The sequence below is a fragment of the Aegilops tauschii genome, chromosome 7, assembly GCF_002575655.3.
Source record: "Aegilops tauschii subsp. strangulata cultivar AL8/78 chromosome 7, Aet v6.0, whole genome shotgun sequence".
In the NCBI taxonomy this organism is placed as follows: domain Eukaryota; kingdom Viridiplantae; phylum Streptophyta; class Magnoliopsida; order Poales; family Poaceae; genus Aegilops; species Aegilops tauschii.
Genome location: NC_053041.3, coordinates 430,879,148 through 430,900,264, shown reverse-complemented (window position 1 = coordinate 430,900,264; position 21,117 = coordinate 430,879,148). Strand labels below are relative to the sequence as shown.

The 21,117-nt window shown below is 42.5% G+C and overlaps 1 protein-coding gene across 1 annotated transcript; it reads left to right on the top strand.

Annotated features, from left to right (window-relative positions):
* Positions 1 to 1,100: 1,100 nt before the first annotated feature.
* Positions 1,101 to 3,889, top strand: LOC141027238 (protein FAR1-RELATED SEQUENCE 5-like). Its single transcript, XM_073504221.1, has 4 exons — positions 1,101 to 1,427; positions 1,513 to 1,932; positions 2,252 to 3,134; positions 3,819 to 3,889. The coding sequence occupies exons 1-4, from the start codon at positions 1,101 to 1,103 to the stop codon at positions 3,887 to 3,889; spliced, it is 1,701 nt and encodes a 566-aa protein (XP_073360322.1).
* Positions 3,890 to 21,117: the final 17,228 nt, after the last annotated feature.

Genomic DNA, 21,117 nt, shown 5'->3' with positions numbered 1-21,117 from the left:
AGTTTTGAGTAAACTAATGGCGAATCAACGCGACTACTTGAAGCCAATCCTGTCGAATTGTTTAGAAGTAAAAACTAAATATTGCCAAACTCGCTTCTACGTTGTATCGAAGGGGAAGTCACGGGGCTGGCCGCTGGCATGGTTATATTTTGTTTGTACGCGACAGCAAGCAAGCAATCGGACCGGACCGGACGGCGGCGGTACGCTGACGCTGCGAAGGCTGTTCGTGTGAATGTGCTGCGCAGATCAGCGTGTTGGAACCCCCACAAAGAAAAGCAAAAGATCAGCATTTTCTGATAAGGAACACTTTATTACTTTATTACTTAAAGGGCCTTGCTTCGGTAGACCCCCCACAAAACATAGAAGGGCATAATGGGCATACGAAAGAATCGTATACCCATGTTTATCAAAAAAAAAAAAGAATCGTATACCCACCTCCTATCATACTGTATAGACCGACGTCCGTATACCTCCACGGATGCAAAAAAAAAAAGACCGCCGCGCGTGTACGGGAAAAAAGGCGTCTGCACGATCTTCTCGCCCGCCCGACGATCACGGACGTCGATCACGTCCATTTTCCAACCGTGCGATCGCCGCCGCGGCCGAACGCCGCCGCGGCCGATCGCCGCCGACTGAACCCCATCCGACGCCGCATCTGAACGTCGTCGTCCGACGGCGCGTCGGCTACGACTGACCGCGCTGCCGTCCCCCGTCGCGGATCCGGCCCGCGTCGACCTACGGCGGCGACGTCTACACCGCGGCCCTCATCTTGCACGCCGCCGCCGTCTTGCATCTCACCCTCGGCCGTCCTTCGTCGCCGCTGGCTAGAGCCCTACCTGAAGGACCGCCGTCGTACTCCGGCGACGTCTACACCGCGGCCCAAGGTTTGCCATCTAATCTCGTCATGTAAACCTAGCATGCTAGATGACAGAAGTGATGATTTCATATAGTGATCTAGGGTTTAGGGTTCACGTAAACATGCCGTGGCAGCGCCGCCTCCCCGGACGACTGCATGTCGTGGCAGCGCCGCCTCCACTATACAAACTTAACAGATGTTGAATCATCAATGTTGTGCAGTTTCGTGAGTTAGGTCTGTTGTCATGGACGAACAAACCGCATTCACGGGGGATGAGAATGGTACTAATAAGGCGACTCAGAATAATAACGATATTCTTAACGAAGATGATGACATCAGCGACAACGATTCCGTCTCGTCATATGATATCTTGCCTCCGGAGGATTTTGATAATAATGAACATGGCGCAAATAGTGAAAACGTAAGTGGCGTATATTTTGATTTCATCTTTGAATCTGCAATGTATGGCATGGCTGACTATTTATCTATGTATACAAATTTGCATGAAGATGTGGATGTTGACAATGTGCAAAATAGTTTACAAGAATCATTCGCAGATAACTTGAGCCTGGTTCGTTGATAGATGTTGTACATCGATGAATAGTATGAATTAAATGATAGTAATTGACATATATCTTTTCATATGAATTTTGTAGGAGGAGTCAGATGGTGTTAGCGGTGATCACGATGAGGGGGAGATCGACATTGAGGAGGCTCGAAGGCAGCAGCAGATGCTGGAGACACATTGGAAGGTGATGGCTATGACCTTTCGGTCGCAAGGGGATGCATACATATTCTACAACAATCACGCCGAAGAGAACGGGTTTAGCATCAAGAAACAGAAGGTGAAACGAGGTGCTTCAGGAATGATACGTTACCGGCGGTTTCTTTGCTCCAGGGCAGGGAGAAGGCAGAGCAATTTTATAACCATGGAGGGCCGCAAGCGTAGGCTTAGACCGGAGACTCGTTGCGACTGCGGTGCACATATGGTGGTGAAGCTGGACAGAGAATGTGGCGTTTGGTTCGTCGCGTCATTCGTGGATGATCACAACCACGCGATGGCTAGGCCCGACGAGGTTTGTTTTCTGTGGTCACACAGACGGATTGGAGAAAGCATGAGGGCAGAGATATTGGCGCTGGAAGCGGCCGGGATAAGAAAGCATATAATAATGGACAACTTCATCAGCAGATACGGTTCGTACGATAAGTGCGGGCTTATCAGGAGGGACATTTACAATCTTTGTTCCGGAGAAAAAATGAAGCTCATTGCAAAGGGTGACGCTGAGACGGCAGTTGGCATTATGAGGAGCAGGAAGGAGAAGGACCCTGAGTTTTTTTTAGTATGTGCTTGACAAGGAAGGGCGACTGAAGAGTATGTTCTGGTGTGATGCACAGTCGTGGAGGGACTATCAGGACTACAGAGATGTGGTCGTGTTTGATAGCACATATAAGATAAACAAGTATGGTATGCCGTTCGTCCCCTTTGTCGGAGTTAACAACCACCGTTGCACCACAGTGTTTGGTTGTGCCATCATTGCTGATGAGACGGAAGGGACATACGTGTGGCTGCTGCAGACATTTATGAAGGCAAACTGTCAGGTGAAGCCAAAGTCAATAATCACAGACGGTGACGCTGCAATGATCCGGGCTATTAGGACTGTCCTTCCAGATGTGTTCCATCGTCTTTGCTCCTGGCATATCCAGAAAAATATGCAGAGGCACCTGCATTACAAGTCACTGGATGAGTTCAGATCGCTCCTATACTATGCCACCTCTCAAGCGAACTTTGAGCAGAGATGGACCACTTTCTATGATAAGTGGAAGACGGATAGAACTCAAGAGTGGCTTGACAGGATGTACAGGAAGAGGAGACTTTGGGCAGCATCATATTTTTCTGATGGTTTCTTTCTTGGTATGCGAAGTAACCAGAGGAGCGAAAGCTTCAACTCCTGCCTTCGCCTTCACCTGGACTACGGTATGACAATAGTTGATTTGGTAGTGCATTATGAGAACTGTATAGTTCGCCTGCGTGAGAACGAGGCGTACGATGACTGCGAGGCACACCAGAAAGACCCACCGTCGGTTACTGAATATAAGGCCCTTGAGGAGCATGACGCCAAAGTATTCACACCTGCTAATTTCTACATCCTGCAAAAAGATTTTCAAAATATGGGTCAGCTGGAGATATTTGAGACGCTCGTGGGAATTGAGCATCAGACATTGATGGTGACATGGAAGGATAACCACAAGTTCATGTACAATGTTGTTTATGAACCAGGTAACTCAGAAGAAACTATAACATGCAGTTGTCTTAGGATGGTTCGGAAAGGGCTGCCATGCAAACACATTCTTTTTGTTCTCCATCATCTGAGCACAACTGAAATACCAAAGTGTTGTGTCCTTCATCGGTTGTCAAAAAATGCGAGAGATGGGTTGCCTATGCAGCAGAAGAGTGATATGTTTGGATGGGGTTGGTCAGGGCCATTAGAGAGAGACAAGTATAGTCAAATAAGCATAAAAACCGCAGAGGCTGCTCATGTTGCAGCACATGATCCCTTCTTGTTTGACGAGTTGATGAAGTGTCTGGACAACATAATAGCGCAGAAAAAGATACCAAAGGAGGAACTTATAGGAAGTAGAAGGTATGCTAAGCTTATGAAGGAGGCAAGTCAGGCACAACAAGTTGAACCTGGTATTGGTGATCCTCAGAAAGTTTCGACGAAGGGTGCACCTAAGAAGGGGCGGTCAAAGGGGGGCCCCGACGTTACGAAGAATGGTAGGCCAAAAGATTTTACAGAGAAGAAAAGTGGTCCTTTGTGCAGTCTGTGTAGTCTCCCAGGTCATAACAAGGCTACATGTAAATTGAACGAGAAGTAAGATGGTACCTTCTCATTTTTTGTTATGTTGCTACTTTCATTTCACTGACTATCTTTTCTCACCAATTTCTTTATGTTTTGTTCAGGAATTGGACGTAGAGAAGAAGCTTGGTTTGTTGGAAGAATGGAAGTGGTCACACGAGTCATCTCTGAATAATCCATGTTAATTTTTATTCGTACGTGCGTCTCAGAAAACTTAATAAGTGATTTGTTCATGTTTGATGAAAATACTTATGTGAACATATGTGATATGACACATCATATTTGTCGAATGAATTGCATGTTTTTTGTACTGCTATGTGAAAGAGTTCACAATTTTTAAATACTGAGCATTTTGTTTGGTTAATGATGAGTGTTACTATACACATGTGCGTTCCGTTCCCCGCCTGACCGATGTTGTGCAAAAAAATGCCCGACCAGCGATGTGGAAAAAAATGCCCGACCGGCAGCTACTGGACCGGAATTGGGAAATTTTCCACCCAAATCAAGCCGACACGGGCGACTCGGGTGGTCCATAGGGCCCAACAACGGCCCAGCAGCTGGGTCCAACAAGGCGGCGACGTCAGACACTAGTAGTAGTAGAGGAGTTCGACTTCTGTACGACGCCGGGGTATTTAAGCCGGTCCTCGCCCCCGTCAGCTTCCGAGGTGGGACTAAAGAGTTGTGTCGGGCGCGCGACGCGACGGTGAGTGGGCCGGGGGAGGGGCGAGTCGGGGCCTTTCATATTGGGCTGACCTGGGCTGGGCGGTGATGGTGGATGAATCCAGCCTCGTCAGCGTTGCGTCGACCGCATGCATAGCCGGCGATTCTTTAGTCCCACCTCGCCAATGGAAGGGCGCGCCGACCGGCTTAAATAACTGCGTTGGCGTATGCTCCCGAGCTCCTCTATTACCAGTGCCTTGTCAGCCCCGTTGGGCCTCGCTTGTGGGCCCATTTGGGGTCCGAATCGACCGCCTGAGTCGCCTTTCGGCTTGATTTGGGTTGGTTACATAGTCCCCTATGGGTCCAGAAGCGAAGGTCGGGCCTTTTCTTTAACTTATATTTTTTTCATCATACAAGTGGCGTCAGCATACAAGCGGGCAGCCGCCTCCATTTATATGCCTCTAAGAGCCAACAGAAGTCGGCGTCATCATCACATAATCAGACAACACATATATAGTCTTCCAAAATCATGACATAATCATCACCCATAATGATGCAAATAGGATTGGCATTGCAAAATCAATATTGTAGCTAGTACTGACAACGACACCTTTATTTAGTTGCCAAACGTGCGAAATCATGCCGCATTACAATAAAAAATGTCTTAATATCCAAATAGTTGCAAGTGCCGTCAACGGCACGTTTATTTAGTTGCGATAATAAGAAAACTAATTTCCTCGTAGAGAAAACCCCATCAACGGACTCATTTCTTATCCATGATCTTCAGAATCTTCTCTTTCACGGCTTCCATCGTGTTGCATTCTGAAAAAAGTATTTCAGCTAGAATTCGTCCCCTTGAAGCATTAACCTCAGCTTGATCAAAGTCAAATATCCAATCATCTCCATTCCAGTTTTGAATGCATTTCACCACAAAAAGACCACAAGAGACTCTTCAAGAAACCGTGAGTCAAGCTTTGTTGGATCAGATAAGTGCATACAAATTCAACATTTGAACATACCCGTCCTTTTGTAACGGCATTTTATACTCCCTTATTGGCTAGGGAGATACGTCAGGATATTCCGTATTTATAAGGGCATTCACCTCCATCGTATCTCTAGCTATTTCTACCCTCTGAAATAAAAATGTGAAATTCATATGAAGTACATATGTAATTACTACTATATGTTGTTTTATGTAATGTTGAAATCTTACCAGCGTAGTAATCTTTGCAAGAACTATGTTCCTGCATTTACCAGTAGAATTTAAAACTTGAAACTCTTTTTTCTTGTTGTGCATGAGAACTGTTATCCAATGATTTTCTTCCACATGAAAAGGAAAGTATGCCTATAACAAAGTTTATTCATGTTGGTGTACACACACATAGTGTAGGGGAACGTAGTAATTTCAAAAAAAAATCTACGCACACGTAAGATCATGGTGATGCATAGCAACGAGAGGGGAGAGTGTCATCTACGTACCCTCGTAGACCGTAAGAGGAAGCATTATAACAACGCGGTTGATGTAGTCATACGTCTTCACGATCGACCGATCCTCAGCACCGAACGTACGGCACCTCCGCGTTCAGCACACGTTCAGCTCGGTGACGTCCCGCGAACTCACGATCCAGTAGAGCTTCCGGGAAGAGCTTCGTCAGCACGACGACGTGGTGACGGTGATGATGATGCTACCGACGCAGGGCTTCGCCTAAGCACCGCTACAATATGACCAAGGTGGATTATGGTGGAGGGGGGCACCGCACACGGCTAAGAGATCAACAGATCAATTGTTGTGTCTATGGGGTGCCCCCTGCCCCCGTATATAAAGGAGCTAGGGGGAGGTGATACGTCTCCAATGTATCTATAATTTTTGATTGCTCCATGCTATATTATCTTCTGTTTTGGACATTATTGGGCTTTATTATTCACTTTTATATTATTTTTGGGATTAACCTATTAACCGGAGGCCCAGCCCAGAATTGCTGTTTTTTTGCCTATTTCAGAGTTTCGCAGAAAAAGAATATCAAACGAAGTCCAAACGGAATGAAACCTTCAGGAACGTGATTTTCGGAACGAACATGATCCAGGAGACTTGGACCCTACGTCAAGAAATAAAGCAGGAATCCACGAGGTAGGGGGGCGTGCCTACCCCCCAGGCGCGCCCTCCACCCTCGTGGGCCCCATGTTGCTCCACCGACGTACTCCTTCCTCCTATATATACATACGTACCCCCAAACGATCAGATACGGAGCCAAAAACCTAATTCCACCGCCGCAACCTACTGTACCCACGAGATCCCATCTTGGGGCCTGTTCCGGAGCTCCGCCGGAGGGGGCATCGATCACGGAGGGCTTCTACATCAACACCATAGCCTCTCCGATGAAGTGTGAGTAGTTTACCTCAGACCTTTGGGTCCATAGTTATTAGCTAGATGGCTTCTTCTCTCTTTTTGGATCTCAATACAATGTTCTCCCCCTCTCTTGTGGAGATCTATTCGATGTAATATTCTTTTGCGGTGTGTTTGTTGAGACCGATGAATTGTGGGTTTATGATCAAGTTTATCTATGAACAATATTTGAATCTTCTGAATTCTTTTATGTATGATTGGTTATCTTTGCAAGTCTCTTCGAATTATCAGTTTGGTTTGGCCTACTAGATTGATCTTTCTTGCAATGGGAGAAGTGCTTAGCTTTGGGTTCAATCATGCGGTGTCCTTTCCCAGTGACAGTAGGGGAAGCAAGGCACGTATAGTATTGTTGCCATCGAGGATAACAAGATGGGGTTTTTATCATATTGCATGAATTTATCCCTCTACATCATGTCATCTTGCTTAAAGCGTTACTCTGTTCTTATGAACTTAATACTCTAGATGCATGCTGGATAGCGGTCGATGTGTGGAGTAATAGTAGTAGATGCAGGCAGGAGTCGGTCTACTTGTCGCGGACGTGATGCCTATATACATGATCATACCTAGATATTCTCATAACTATGCTCAATTCTGTCAATTGCTCAACAGTAATTGGTTCACCCACCGTAAAATACTTATGCTCTTGAGAGAAGCCACTAGTGAAACCTATGGCCCCCGGGTCTATTTTCCATCATATTAATCTTTCAACACTTAGTTATTTTCCGTTGCTTTTATTTTACTTTGCATCTTTATCATAAAAATACCAAAAATATTATCCTATCATATCTATCAGATCTCACTCTCGTAAGTGACCGTGTAGGGATTGACAACCCCTTATCGCGTTGGTTGCGAGGATTTATTTGTTTGTGTAGGTGCGAGGGACTCGCGCGTAGCCTCCTACTGGATTGATGCCTTGGTTCTCAAAAACTGAGGGAAATACTTACGCTACTTTGCTGCATCACCCTTTCCTCTTCAAGGGAAAACCAACGCAGTGCTCAAGAGGTAGCAAGAAGGATTTCTGGCGCCATTGCCGGGGAGGTCTACGCAAAAGTCAACATACGAAGTACCCATCACAAACCCTTATCTCCTGCATTACATTATTTGCCATTTGCCTCTCGTTTTCCTCACCCCCACTTCACCCTTGCCGTTTTATTCGCCCTCTCTTTTTCGTTCGCCTCTTTTTCGCTTGCTTCTTGTTTGCTCGTGTGTTGGATTGCTTGTTTGTCACGATGGCTCAAGATAATACCAAATTATGTGACTTTACCAATACCAACAATAATGATTTCCTTAGCACTCCGATTGCTCCTCTTACCGATACTGAATCTTATGAAATCAATGCTGCTTTGTTGAATCTTGTCATGAAAGATCAATTCGCCGGCCTTCCTAGTGAAGATGCCGCTACTCATCTAAATAGCTTCGTTGATTTGTGTGATATGCAAAAGAAGAAAGATGTTGACAATGATATTGTTAAATTGAAGCTATTTCCTTTTTCGCTTAGAGATCGTGCTAAAGCTTGGTTTTCGTCTTTGCCTAAAAATAGTATTGATTCTTGGAATAAGTGCAAAGATGCTTTTATCTCTAAGTATTTTCCTCCCGCTAAGATTATCTCTCTTAGAAACGATATTATGAATTTTAAGCAACTTGATCATGAACATGTTGCACAAGCTTGGGAGAGGATGAAATTAATGATACGTAATTGCCCTACAATGGTTTGAATTTGTGGATGATTATACAAATTTTTTATGCCTGATTGAATTTTGCTTCTAGAAATCTTTTAGATTCGGCCGCGGGAGGCACTTTATGGAAATAACTTTAGGAGAAGCTACTAGACTCCTAGATAATATTATGGTTAATTATTCTCAATGGCACACTGAAAGATCTACTAATAAAAAAGTGCATGCGATAGAAGAAATTAATGTTTTGAGTGGAAAGATGGATAAACTTATGAAATTATTTGCTACTAAGAGTGTTTCTTCTGATCCTAATGATATGTCTTTGTCTACTTTGATTGAGAATAATAATGAATCTATGGATGTGAATTTGGTTGGTAGGAATAATTTTGGTAACAACGCGTATAGAGGAAACTTTAATCCTAGGCCTTATCCTAGCAATTCCTCTAATAATTATGGTAATTCCTACAACAATTCTTATGGAAACTTTAATAAGGTGCCCTCTGAATTTGAGACTAGTGTTAAGGAATTTATGAATTCGCAAAAGAATTTCAATGCCTTGCTTGAAGAAAAATTGCTTAAAGTTGATGAATTGGCTAGGAACGTTGATAGAATTTCTCTTGATGTTGATTCTTTGAAACTGAGATCTATTCCTCCTAAGCATGATATCATTGAGTCTCTCAAAGCCATGATAATTTCCATTGATGAGTGAAAAGAAAGAACCGCTAGGATGCGTGCTAAGAAAGATTGCTTTATAAAAGCGTGTTCTTCTAATTTTTATGAAAACAAAGATGAAGATCTAAAAGTTATTGATGTGTCCCCTATTAAATCTTTTCTTTTCAATATGAATCTTGATAATGATGGGACTGAATATGATCCACCTTTACCTAGAAGGCGTTCCAAAAATTCGGAGTTTTTAGATCTTGATGATAAAATTGATAAAAGTGGGATTGAAGAGATCAAAACTCTAGATGATAATAAACCCACTATTTTGGATTTCAAGCAATTTAATTATGATAATTGCTCTTTGATAGATTGTATTTCCTTGTTGCAATTCGTGCTAAATTCTCCTCATGCTTATAGTCAAAATAAAGCCTTTACCAAACATATCGTTGATGCTTTGATGCAATCTTATGAAGAAAAGCTTGAGTTGGAAGTTTCTATCCCTAGAAAACTTTATGATGAGTGGGAACCCACTATTAAAATTAAGATTAAAGATCACGAATGCTATGTTTTGTGTGATTTGGGTGCTAGTGTTTCCACGATTCCAAAAACTTTGTGCGATTTGTTAGGTTTCTGTGATTTTGATGATTGTTCTTTAAACTTGCACCTTGTGGATTCCACTATTAAGAAACCTATGGGAGTAATTAATGATGTTCTTATTGTTGCAAATAGGAACTATGTACCCGTTGATTTTATTGTTCTTGACATAGATTGCAATCCTTCATGTCCTATTATTCTTGGTAGACCTTTCCTTAGAACGACTGGTGCAATTATTGATATGAAGGAAGGGAATATTAGATTCCAATTTCCATTAAAGAAAGGCATGGAACACTTCCCCAGGAAGAAAATAAAACTACCATATTAATCTATTGTGAGAGCCACTTATGGATTGCGTACCAAAGATGGCAATACCTAGATCTATCCTTGCTTTTATGCCTAGCTAGGGGCGTTAAACGATAGCGCTTGTTGGGAGGCAACCCAATTTTATTTTTAGTTTTTTTTGCTTTTTGCTTATGTTTAGGAATAATTTTTTGATCTAACCTCTGTTAGATGTGTTTTTATGTTTTAATTAGTGTTTGTGCCAAGTTAAACCTATAGGATCTTCTTGGATGATAGTTATTTGATCTTGCAGAAAATTCCAGAAACTTTCTGTTCACGAAAATAATTGTTAAAAATCACCAGAACGTGATAAAATATTGATTACAATTGCTGCTGATCAATAAAAAAATTTCCTAGGTCGTCCTATTTTGGCTGATTTTTTGGAGTTCCAGAAGTTTGCGGTAGTTACAGATTACTACAGACTGTTCTGTTTTTGACAGATTCTGTTTTTCGTGTGTTGTTTGCTAATTTTGATGAATCTATGGCTAGTAAAAGAGTTTATAAACCATAGAGAAGTTGGAATACAGTAGGTTTAACACCAATATAAATAAAGAATGAGTTCATTACAGTACCTTGAAGTGGTCTTTTGTTTTTTTTTCGCTAACGGAGCTCACGAGATTTTCTGCTGAGTTTTGTGTTGTGAAGTTTTCAAGTTTTGGGTGAAAGATTTGATGGATTATGGAACAAGGAGTGGCAAGAGCCTAAGCTTGGGGATGCCCATGTCACCCCCAAGATAATCTAAGGACACCTAAAAGCCAAAGCTTTGGGATGCCCCGGAAGGCATCCCCTCTTTCGTCTACTTCCATCGGTAACTTTACTTGGAGCTATATTTTTATTCACCACATGATATGTGTTTTGCTTGGAGCGTCTTGTATGATTTGAGTCTTTTCTTTTCAGTCTAACACAATCATCCTTGCTGTACACACCTTTTTGAGAGAGACACACATGATTTGGAAATTATTAGAATACCCTATGTGCTTCACTTATATCTTTTGAGTTATATAGTTTTTGCTCTAGTACTTCACTTATATCTTTTAGAGCACGGTGGTGGATTTGTTTTATAGAAAGTATTGATCTCTCATGCTTCACTTAGATTATTTTGAGAGTCTTAAATAGCATGGTAATTTGCTTAAATAATCCAAATATGCTAGGTATTCAAGATTAGAAAAACTTTCTTATGAGTGTGTTGAATACTAAGAGAAGTTTGATGCTTGATGATTGTTTTGAGATATGGAGGTAGTGATATTAAAGTTGTGCTAGTTGAGTAGTTGTGAATTTGAGAAATACTTGTGTTGAAGTTTGCAAGTCCCGTAGCATGCACGTACGGTAAACGTTATGTAACAAATTTGAAACATGAGGTGTTCTTTGATTGTCCTCCTTATGAGTGGCGGTCGGGGACGAGCGATGGTCTTTTCCTACCAATCTATCCCCCTAGGAGCATGCGCGTAGTGCTTGGTTTTTGATGACTTGTAGATTTTTGCAATAAGTATGTGAGTTCTTTATGACTAATGTTGAGTCCATGGATTATACGCACTCTCACCCTTCCATCATTGCTAGCCTCTTCGGTACCGTGCATTGCCCTTTCTCACATTGAGAGTTGGTGCAAACTTCGCCGGTGCATCCAAACCGCGTGATATGATACGCTCTTTCACACATAAACCTCCTTATATCTTCCTCAAAACAGCCACCATACCTACCTATTATGGCATTTCCATAGCCATTCCGAGATATATTGCCATGCAACTTTCCACCATTCCGTTATCATGACACGTTCATCATTGTCATATTGCTTTGCATAATCATGTAGTTGACATAGTATTTGTGGCAAAGCCACCATTCATAATTCTTTCATACATGTCACTCTTGGTTCATTGCATATCCCGGTACACCGCCGGAGGCATTCATATAGAGTCATACTTTGTTCTAGTATCGAGTTGTAATCATTGAGTTGTAAATAAATAGAAGTGTGATGATCATCATTTTTCTAGAGCATTGTCCCAAGTGAGGAATAAAAAAAAAGAGAAAGGCCATAAAAAATGAGAAGGCCCAAAAAAATGAGAGAAAAAGAGAGAAGGGACAATGTTACTATCCTTTTACCACACTTGTGCTTCAAAGTAGCACCATGATCTTCATGATAGAGAGTTTCTTGTTTCGTCACTTCAATATACTAGTGGGCATTTTTCATTATAGAACTTGGCTTGTATATTCCAACAATGGGCCTCCTCAAGTTCCCTAGGTCTTTGTGAGCAAGCAAGTTGGATGCACACCCACTTAGTTTCTTTTGTTGAGCTTTCATATATTTATAGCTCTAGTGCATCCGTTGCATGGCAATCCCTACTCCTTGCATTAACATCAATCGATGGGCATCTCCATAGCTCATTGATTAGCCTCGTTGATGTGAGACTTTCTCCTTTTTTGTCTTCTCCACATAACCCCCATCATCATATTCTATTCCACCCAAAGTGCTATGTCCATGGCTCACGCTCATGTATTGCGTGAAGGTTGAAAAAGTTTGAGATTACTAAAGTATGAAACAATTGCTTGGCTTGTCATCGGGGTTGTGCATGATGAGAGCATTCTTGTGTGACAAAAATGGAGCATGACTAAACTATATGATTTTGTAAGGATGAACTTTCTTTGGCCATGTTATTTTGAGAGGACATAATTGCTTAGTTAGTATGCTTGAAGTATCATTATTTTTATGTCAATATGAACTTTTATCTTGAATCTTTCGGATCTGAATATTCATACCACAATTAATAAGAATTACATTGAAATTATGCCAAGTAGCATTCCACATTAAAAATTCTGTTTTTATCATTTACCTACTCGAGGACGAGCAGGAATTAAGCTTGGGGATGCTTGATACGTCTCCAACGTATGTATAATTTTTGATTGCTCCATGCTATATTATCTTCTGTTTTGGACATTATTGGGCTTTATTGTTCACTTTTATATTATTTTTGGGACTAACCTATTAGCCGGAGGCCCAGCCTAGAATTGCTGTTTTTTGCCTATTTCAGAGTTTCGCAGAAAAAGAATATCAAACGGAGTCCAAACGGAATGAAACCTTCGGGAACGTGATTTTCGGAACGAACATGATCCAGGAGACTTGGACCCTACGTCAAGAAATAAAGCAGGAAGCCACGAGGTAGGGGGTGCGCCTACCCCCCAGGTGCGCCCTCCACCCTCGTGGGCCCCACGTTGCTCCACCGACGTACTCCTTCCTCCTATATATACCTACGTACCCCCAAACGATCAGATACGGAGCCAAAAACCTAATTCCACCGCCGCAACCTTATGTACCCACGAGATCCCATCTTGGGGCCTGTTCCGGAGCTCCGCCAGAGGGGGCATCGATCACGGAGGCCTTCTACATCAACACCATAGCCTCTCCGATGAAGTGTGAGTAGTTTACCTCGGACCTTCGGGTCCATAGTAATTAGCTAGATGGCTTCTTCTCTCTTTTTGGATCTCAATACAATGTTCTCCCCCTCTCTTGTGGAGATCTATTCGATGTAATATTCTTTTGCGGTGTGTTTTTGAGACCGATGAATTGTGGGTTTATTATCAAGTTTATCTATGAACAATATTTGAATCTTCTGAATTCTTTTATGTATGATTGGTTATCTTTGCAAGGCTCTTCGAATTATCAGTTTGGTTTGGCCTACTAGATTGATCTTTCTTGCAATGGGAGAAGTGCTTAGCTTTGGGTTCAATCATGCGGTGTCCTTTCCCAGTGACAGTAGGGGCAGCAAGGCACGTATAGTATTGTTGCCATCGAGGATAACAAGATGGGGTTTTTATCATATTGCATGAATTTATCCCTCTACATCATGTCATCTTGCTTAAAGCGTTACTCTGTTCTTATGAACTTAATACTCTAGATGCATGCTGGATAGCGGTCGATGTGTGGAGTAATAGTAGTAGATGCAGGCAGGAGTCGGTCTACTTGTCGCGGACGTGATGCCTATATACATGATCATACCTAGATATTCTCATAACTATGCTCAATTCTGTCAATTGCTCAACAGTAATTTGTTCACCCACCGTAAAATACTTATGCTCTTGAGAGAAGCCACTAGTGAAACCTATGGCCCCCGGGTCTATTTTCCATCATATTAATCTTTCAACACTTAGTTATTTTCCGTTGCTTTTATTTTTTACTTTGCATCTTTATCATAAAAATACCAAAAATATTATCCTATCATATCTATCAGATCTCACTCTCGTAAGTGACCGTGTAGGGATTGACAACCCCTTATCGCGTTGGTTGCGAGGATTTATTTGTTTGTGTAGGTGCGAGGGACTCGCGCGTAGCCTCCTACTGGATTGATACCTTGGTTCTCAAAAACTGAGGGAAATACTTATGCTACTTTGCTGCATCACCCTTTCCTCTTCAAGGAAAAACCAACGCAGTGCTCAAGATGTAGCAGGAGGCGGCCGACCAGGAGGAGGGCGCGCCAAGGGGGGAGTCCTACTCCACCGGGAGTAGGACTCCTCCTTTCCTAGTAGGAGTAGAAGGGGGAAGGAGGAGAGAGAGGGGAAGGAAAGGGGGGCGCCGCCCCCCTTCCTTGTCCAATTCGGACTAGAGGGGGAGGGGGCGCGCGGCCTGCCCTGGCCGCCCCTCCTCTTCTCCACTAAGGCCCAATAGGCCCATTATACTCCCCGGGGGGTTCCGGTAATCCCCCGGTACTCCTGTATATGTCCGAAACCTCCCGAAACACTTCCGGTGTCCTAACATAGTCGTCCAATATATCGATCTTTACATCTCGACCATTTCGAGACTCCTCGTCATGTCCGTGATCATATCGGGGACTCCGAACTACCTTCGGTACATCAAAACACAAAAACTGATAATACCGATCGTCACAGAACTTTAAGCATGCGGACCCTACGGGTTCGAGAACTATGTAGGCATGACCGAGACACGTCTCCGGTCAATAACCAATAGCGGAACCTGGATGCTCATATTGGTTCCCACATATCCTACGAAGATCTTTATCGGTGAAACCGCATAAAAGCATACGTTGTTCCCTTTGTCATCGGTATGTTACTTGCCCGAGATTCGATCGTCGGTATCTCAATACCAAGCTCAATCTCGTTACCGGCAAGTCTCTTTACTCGTTCCGTAATGCATCATCCCGCAACTAACTCATTAGTCACATTGCTTGCAAGGCTTATTGTGGTGTGCATTACCGAGAGGGCCCAGAGGTACCTCTCCGGCAATTGGAGTGACAAATCCTAATCTCGATCTATGCCAACTCAACGAACACCATCGGAGACACGTGTAGAGCACCTTTATAATCACACAGTTACGTTGTGACGTTTGGTAGCACACAAAGTGTTCCTCCGGTATTCGGGAGTTGCATAATCTCATAGTCACATGTATAAGTCATGGAGAAAGCAATAGCAGTAAACTAAATGATCAAGTGCTAAGCTAACGGAATGGGTCAAGTCAATCACATCATTCTCCTAATGATGTGATCCCGTTTATCAAATGACAACTCATGTCTATGGTTAGGAAACTTAACCATCTTTGATCAACGAGCTAGTCAAGTAGAGGCATACTAGTGACACTCTGTTTGTCTATGTATTCACACATGTATTATGTTTCCGGTTAATACAACTCTAGCATGAATAATAAACATTTATCATGATATGAGGAAATAAATAATAACTTTATTATTGCCTCTAGGGCATATTTCCTTCAGTCTCCCACTTGCACTAGAGTCAATAATCTAGATTACACAGTAATGATTCTAACACCCATGGAGCCTTGGTGCTAATCATGTTTTGCTCATGGAAGAGGCTTAGTCAACGGGTCTGCAACATTCAGATCCGTATGTATCTTGCAAATCTCTATGTCTTCCACCTGGACTTGATCCCGGATGGAATTGAAGCGTCTCTTGATGTGCTTGGTTCTCTTGTGAAATCTGGATTCCTTTGCCAAGGCAATTGCACCAGTATTGTCACAAAAGATTTTCATTGGACCCGATGCACTAGATATGACACCTAGATCGGATATGAACTCCTTCATCCAACCTCCTTCATTTGCTGCTTCCGAAGCAGCTATGTACTCCGCTTCACACGTAGATCCCGCCACGACGCTTTGTTTAGAACTGCACCAACTGACAGCTCCACCGTTCAATATAAACACATATCGGTTTGCGATTTAGAATCGTTCGGATCAGTGTCAAAGCTTGCATCGACGTAACCATTTACAACGAGCTCTTTGTCACCTCCATAAACGAGAAACATGTCCTTAGTCCTTTTTAGGTATTTCAGGATGTTCTTGACCGCTGTCCAGTGATCCACTCCTGGATTACTTTGGTACCTCCCTGCTAAGCTAATAGCAAGGCACACATCAGGTCTGGTACACAGCATTGCATACATGATAGAGCCTATGGCTGAAGCATAGGGAACACTTTCCATTTTCTCTCTTCTGCAGTGGTTGGGCATTGAGTTTGACTCAACTTCACACCTTGTAACATAGGCAAGAACCCTTTCTTTGCTTGATCCATTTTGAACTTCTTCAAAACTTTATCAAGGTATGTGCTTTGTGAAAGTCCAATTAAGCGTCTTGATCTATCTCTATAGATCTTGATGCCCAATATATATAAGCAGCTTCATCGAGGTCTTTCATTGAAAAACTCTTATTCAAGTATACTTTTATGCTATCCAGAAATTCTATATCATTTCCAATCAACAATATGTCATCCACATATAATATTAGAAATGCTACAGAGCTCCCACTCACTTTCTTGTAAATACAGGCTTCTCCAAAAGTTTGTATAAAACCATATGCTTTGACCACACTATCAAAACATTTATTCCAACTCCGAGAGGCTTGCACCAGTCCATAAATGGATCGTTGGAGCTTGCACACTTTGTTAGCTCCCTTTGGATCGACAAAACTTTCTGGTTGCATCATATACAACTCTTCTTCCAGAAATCCATTCAGGAATGCATTTTTGACATCCATTTGCCAAATTTCATAATCATAAAATGCGGCAATTGCTAACATGATTCGGACATACTTAAGCATCGCTACGGGTGAGAAAGTCTCATCGTAGTCAACCCCTTGAACTTGTCGAAAACCTTTCGCAACAAGTCGAGCTTTGTAGACAGTAACATTACCGTCAGCGTGAGTCTTCTTCTTGAAGATCCATTTATTCTCTATGGCTTGCCGATCATCGGGCAAGTCAACCAATGTCCACACTTTTTTCTCATACATTGATCCCATCTCAGATTTCATGGCCTCAAGCCATTTTGCGGAATCTGGGCTCACCATCGCTTCTTCATAGTTCGTAGGTTCGCCTTGGTCAAGGAACATGACCTCCAGAATAGGATTACCGTACCACTCTGGTGCGGATCTTACTCTGGTTGACCTACGAGGTTCAGTAGTAACTTGATCTGAAGTTTCATGATCAACATCATTAGCTTCCTCACTAATTGGTGTAGGTGTCACATGAACCGGTTTCTGTGATGATCTACTTTCCAATAAGGGAGCAGGTACAGTTACCTCATCAAGTTCTACTTTCCTCCCACTCACTTCCTTCGAGAGAAACTCCTTCTCTAGAAAGGATCCATTTTTAGCAACAAATGCCCTGCCTTCGGATCTGTGATAGAAGGTGTACCAAACAGTTTCCTTTGGGTATCCTATGAAGACACATTTCTCCAATTTGGGTTCGAGCTTATCAGGTTGAAGTTTTTTCACATAAGCATCGCAGCCCCAAACTTTAAGAATCGGCAACTTTGGTTTCTTGCCAAACCACAGTTCATAAGGCGTCGTCTCAACAGATTTCGATGGTGCCCTATTTAACGTGAATGCAGCCGTCTCTAAAGCATAACCCCAAAACGATAGCGGTAAATCAGTAAGAGACATCATAGATCGCACCATATCTAGTAAAGTACGATTACGATGTTCGGACACACCATTACGTTGTGGTGTTCCGAGTGGCGTGAGTTGCAAAACTATTCCGCATTGTTTCAAATGTTGACCAAACTCATAACTCAAATATTTTCCTCCACGATCAGATCGTAGAAACTTTATTTTCTTGTTACGATGATTTTCCACTTCACTCTGAAATTCTTTGAACTTTTCAAATGTTTCAGACTTATGTTTCATTAAGTAGATATACCCATATCTGGTCAAATCATCAGTGAAGGTGAGAAAATAACGATACTCGCCACGAGCCTCAATATTCATTGGACCACATACATCAGTATGTATGATTTCCAACAAATCTGTTGCTCGCTCCATTGTTCCGGAGAACGGCGTTTTAGTCATCTTGCCCATGAGGCATGGTTCGCAAGTACCAAGTGATTTATAATCAAGTGATTCCAAAAGTCCATCAGTATGTTGCTTCTTCATGTGCTTTACACCAATATGACCCAAACGGCAGTGGCACAAATAAGTTGCACTATCATTATCAACTCTGCATCATTTGGCTTCAACATTATGAATATGTGTATCACTACTATCGAGATTCAACACAAATAGACCACTCTTCAAGGATGCATGACCATAAAAGATATTACTCATATAAATAGAACAACCATTATTCTCAGATTTAAATGAATAACCGTTTCGCATCAAACAAGATCCAGATATAATGTTCATGCTTAATGCTGGCACCAAATAACAATTATTCAGGTTTAAACTAATCCGAAGGTAGATGTAGAGGTAGCGTGCTGACGGCGATCACATCGACTTTGGAACCATTTCCCACGCGCATCGTCACCTCGTCCTTAGCCAGTCTTCGCTTAATCCGTAGTCGTTGTTTCGAGTTGCAAATATTAGCAATAAAACCAGTATCAAATACCCAGGTCCTAATGCGAGCTCTAGTAAGGTACACATCAATAACATGTATATCACATATACCTTTGTTCACCTTGCCATCCTTCTTATCCGCCAAATACTTGGGGCAGTTCCGCTTCCAGTGACCAGTCTGTTTGCAGTAGAAGTACTCAGTCTCAGGCTTAGGTCCAGACTTAGATTTCTTCTCTTGCGCAGCAACTTGTTTGGTGTTCTTCTTGAAGTTCCCCTTCTTCTTCCATTTACCCTTTTTCTTGAAACTGGTGGTGTTGTTGACCATCAACACTTGATGCTCCTTTTTGATTTCTACCTCCGCAGCCTTTAGCATTGAGAAGAGCTCGGGAATTGTCTTATCCATCCCTTGCATATTATAGTTCATCACGAAGCTCTTGTAGCTTGGTGGCAGTGATTGAAGAATTCTGTCAATGACACTATCATCCGGAAGTTTAACTCCCAGTTGAATCAAGTGATTGTTATACCCAGACATTTTGAGTATATCTTCACTGACAGAACTATTCTCCAACATCTTGCAGCCGTAGAACTTATTGGAGACTTCATATTTCTCAATCCGGGCATTTTCTTGAAATATTAACTTCAACTCCTGGAACATCTCATATGCTCCATGACGTTCAAAACGTCGTTGAAGTCCCGGTTCTAAGCCGTAAAGCATGGCACACTGAACTATCGAGTAGTCATCAACGCAAGACTGCCAGACATTCACGATGTCTGCAGTTGCCGGCGCAGGTGTTACACCTAGCGGTGCTTCCAGGACGTAATTCTTCTGTGCAGCAATGAGGACAATCCTCAAGTTACGGACCCAGTCCGTGTAATTGCTACCATCATCTTTCAACTTTGCTTTCTCAAGGAACGCATTAAAATTCAACGGAACAACAACACGGGCCATCTATCTACAATAATATAGACAAGCAAAATACTATCAGGTACTAAGTTCATGATAAATTAAAGTTCAATTAATCATATTACTAAAGAACTCCCACTTAGATAGACATCCCTCTAATCATCTAAGTGATCACGTGATCCATATCAACTAAACCATAACCGATCATCACGTGAGATGGAGTAGTTTTCAATGGTGAACATCACTATGTTGATCATATCTACTATATGATTCACGCTCGACCTTTTGGTCTTAGTGTTCCGAGGCCATATCTGCATATGCTAGGCTCGTCAAGTTTAACCTGAGTATTCTGCGTGTGCAAAACTGTCTTACACCCGTTGTAGATGAACATTGAGCTTATCACACCCGATCATCACGTGGTGTCTCGGCACGACAAACTCTGGCAATGGTGCATACTCAGGGAGAACACTTTTACCTTGAAATTTAGTGAGAGATCATCTTATAATGCTACCGTCAAACAAAGCGGAATAAGATGCATAAAGGATAAACATCACATGCAATCAATATAAGTGATATGATATGGCCATCATCATCTTGTGCCTTTGATCTCCATCTCCAAAGCACCGTCATGATCACCATCGTCACTAGCGCGACACCTTGATCTCCATCGTAGCATCGTTGTCGTCTCGCCAACTATTGCTTCTACAACTATCGCTACCGCTTAGTGATAAAGTAAAGCAATTACAGGGCGATTGCATTGCATACAATAAAGCGACAACCATATGGCTCCTGCCAGTTGCCGATAACTCCGTTACAAAACATGATCATCTCATACAATAAAATATAGCATCATGTCTTGACCATATCACATCACAACATGCCCTGCAAAAACAAGTTAGACGTCCTCTACTTTGTTGTTGCAAGTTTTACGTGGCTGCTACGGGCTGAGCAAGAACTGTTCTTACCTACGCATCAAAACCACAATGATAGTTCGTCAAGTTAGTGCTGTTTTAACCTTCTCAAGGACCGGGTGTAGTCAGACTTAGTTCAACTAAAGTTGGAGAAACTGACACCCGCTAGCCACCTGTGTGCAAAGCACGTCGGTAGAACCAGTCTCGCGTAAGCGTACGCGTAATGTCGGTCCGAGCCGCTTCATCCAACAATATCGCTGAACCAAAGTATGACATGTCGGTAAGCAGTATGACTTGTATCGCCCACAACTCACTTGTGTTCTACTCGTGCATATAACATCAACGCATAAACCTGGCTCGGATGCCATTGTAGGGGAACGTAGTAATTTCAAAAAAAATCCTACGCACACGCAAGATCATGGTGATGCATAGCAACGAGAGGGGAGAGTGTCATCTACGTACCCTCGTAGATCGTA

Bases quoted from the DNA above. Each gene is read 5' to 3' on its own strand.
- LOC141027238 (XM_073504221.1), top strand. From the start codon at position 1,101: ATGGACGAACAAACCGCATTCACGGGGGATGAGAATGGTACTAATAAG. The intron at 1,428-1,512 runs GTTCGTTGATAG...TGAATTTTGTAG, and splicing joins TCGCAGATAACTTGAGCCTG to GAGGAGTCAGATGGTGTTAG. The intron at 1,933-2,251 runs GTTTGTTTTCTG...TGTGATGCACAG, and splicing joins CGATGGCTAGGCCCGACGAG to TCGTGGAGGGACTATCAGGA.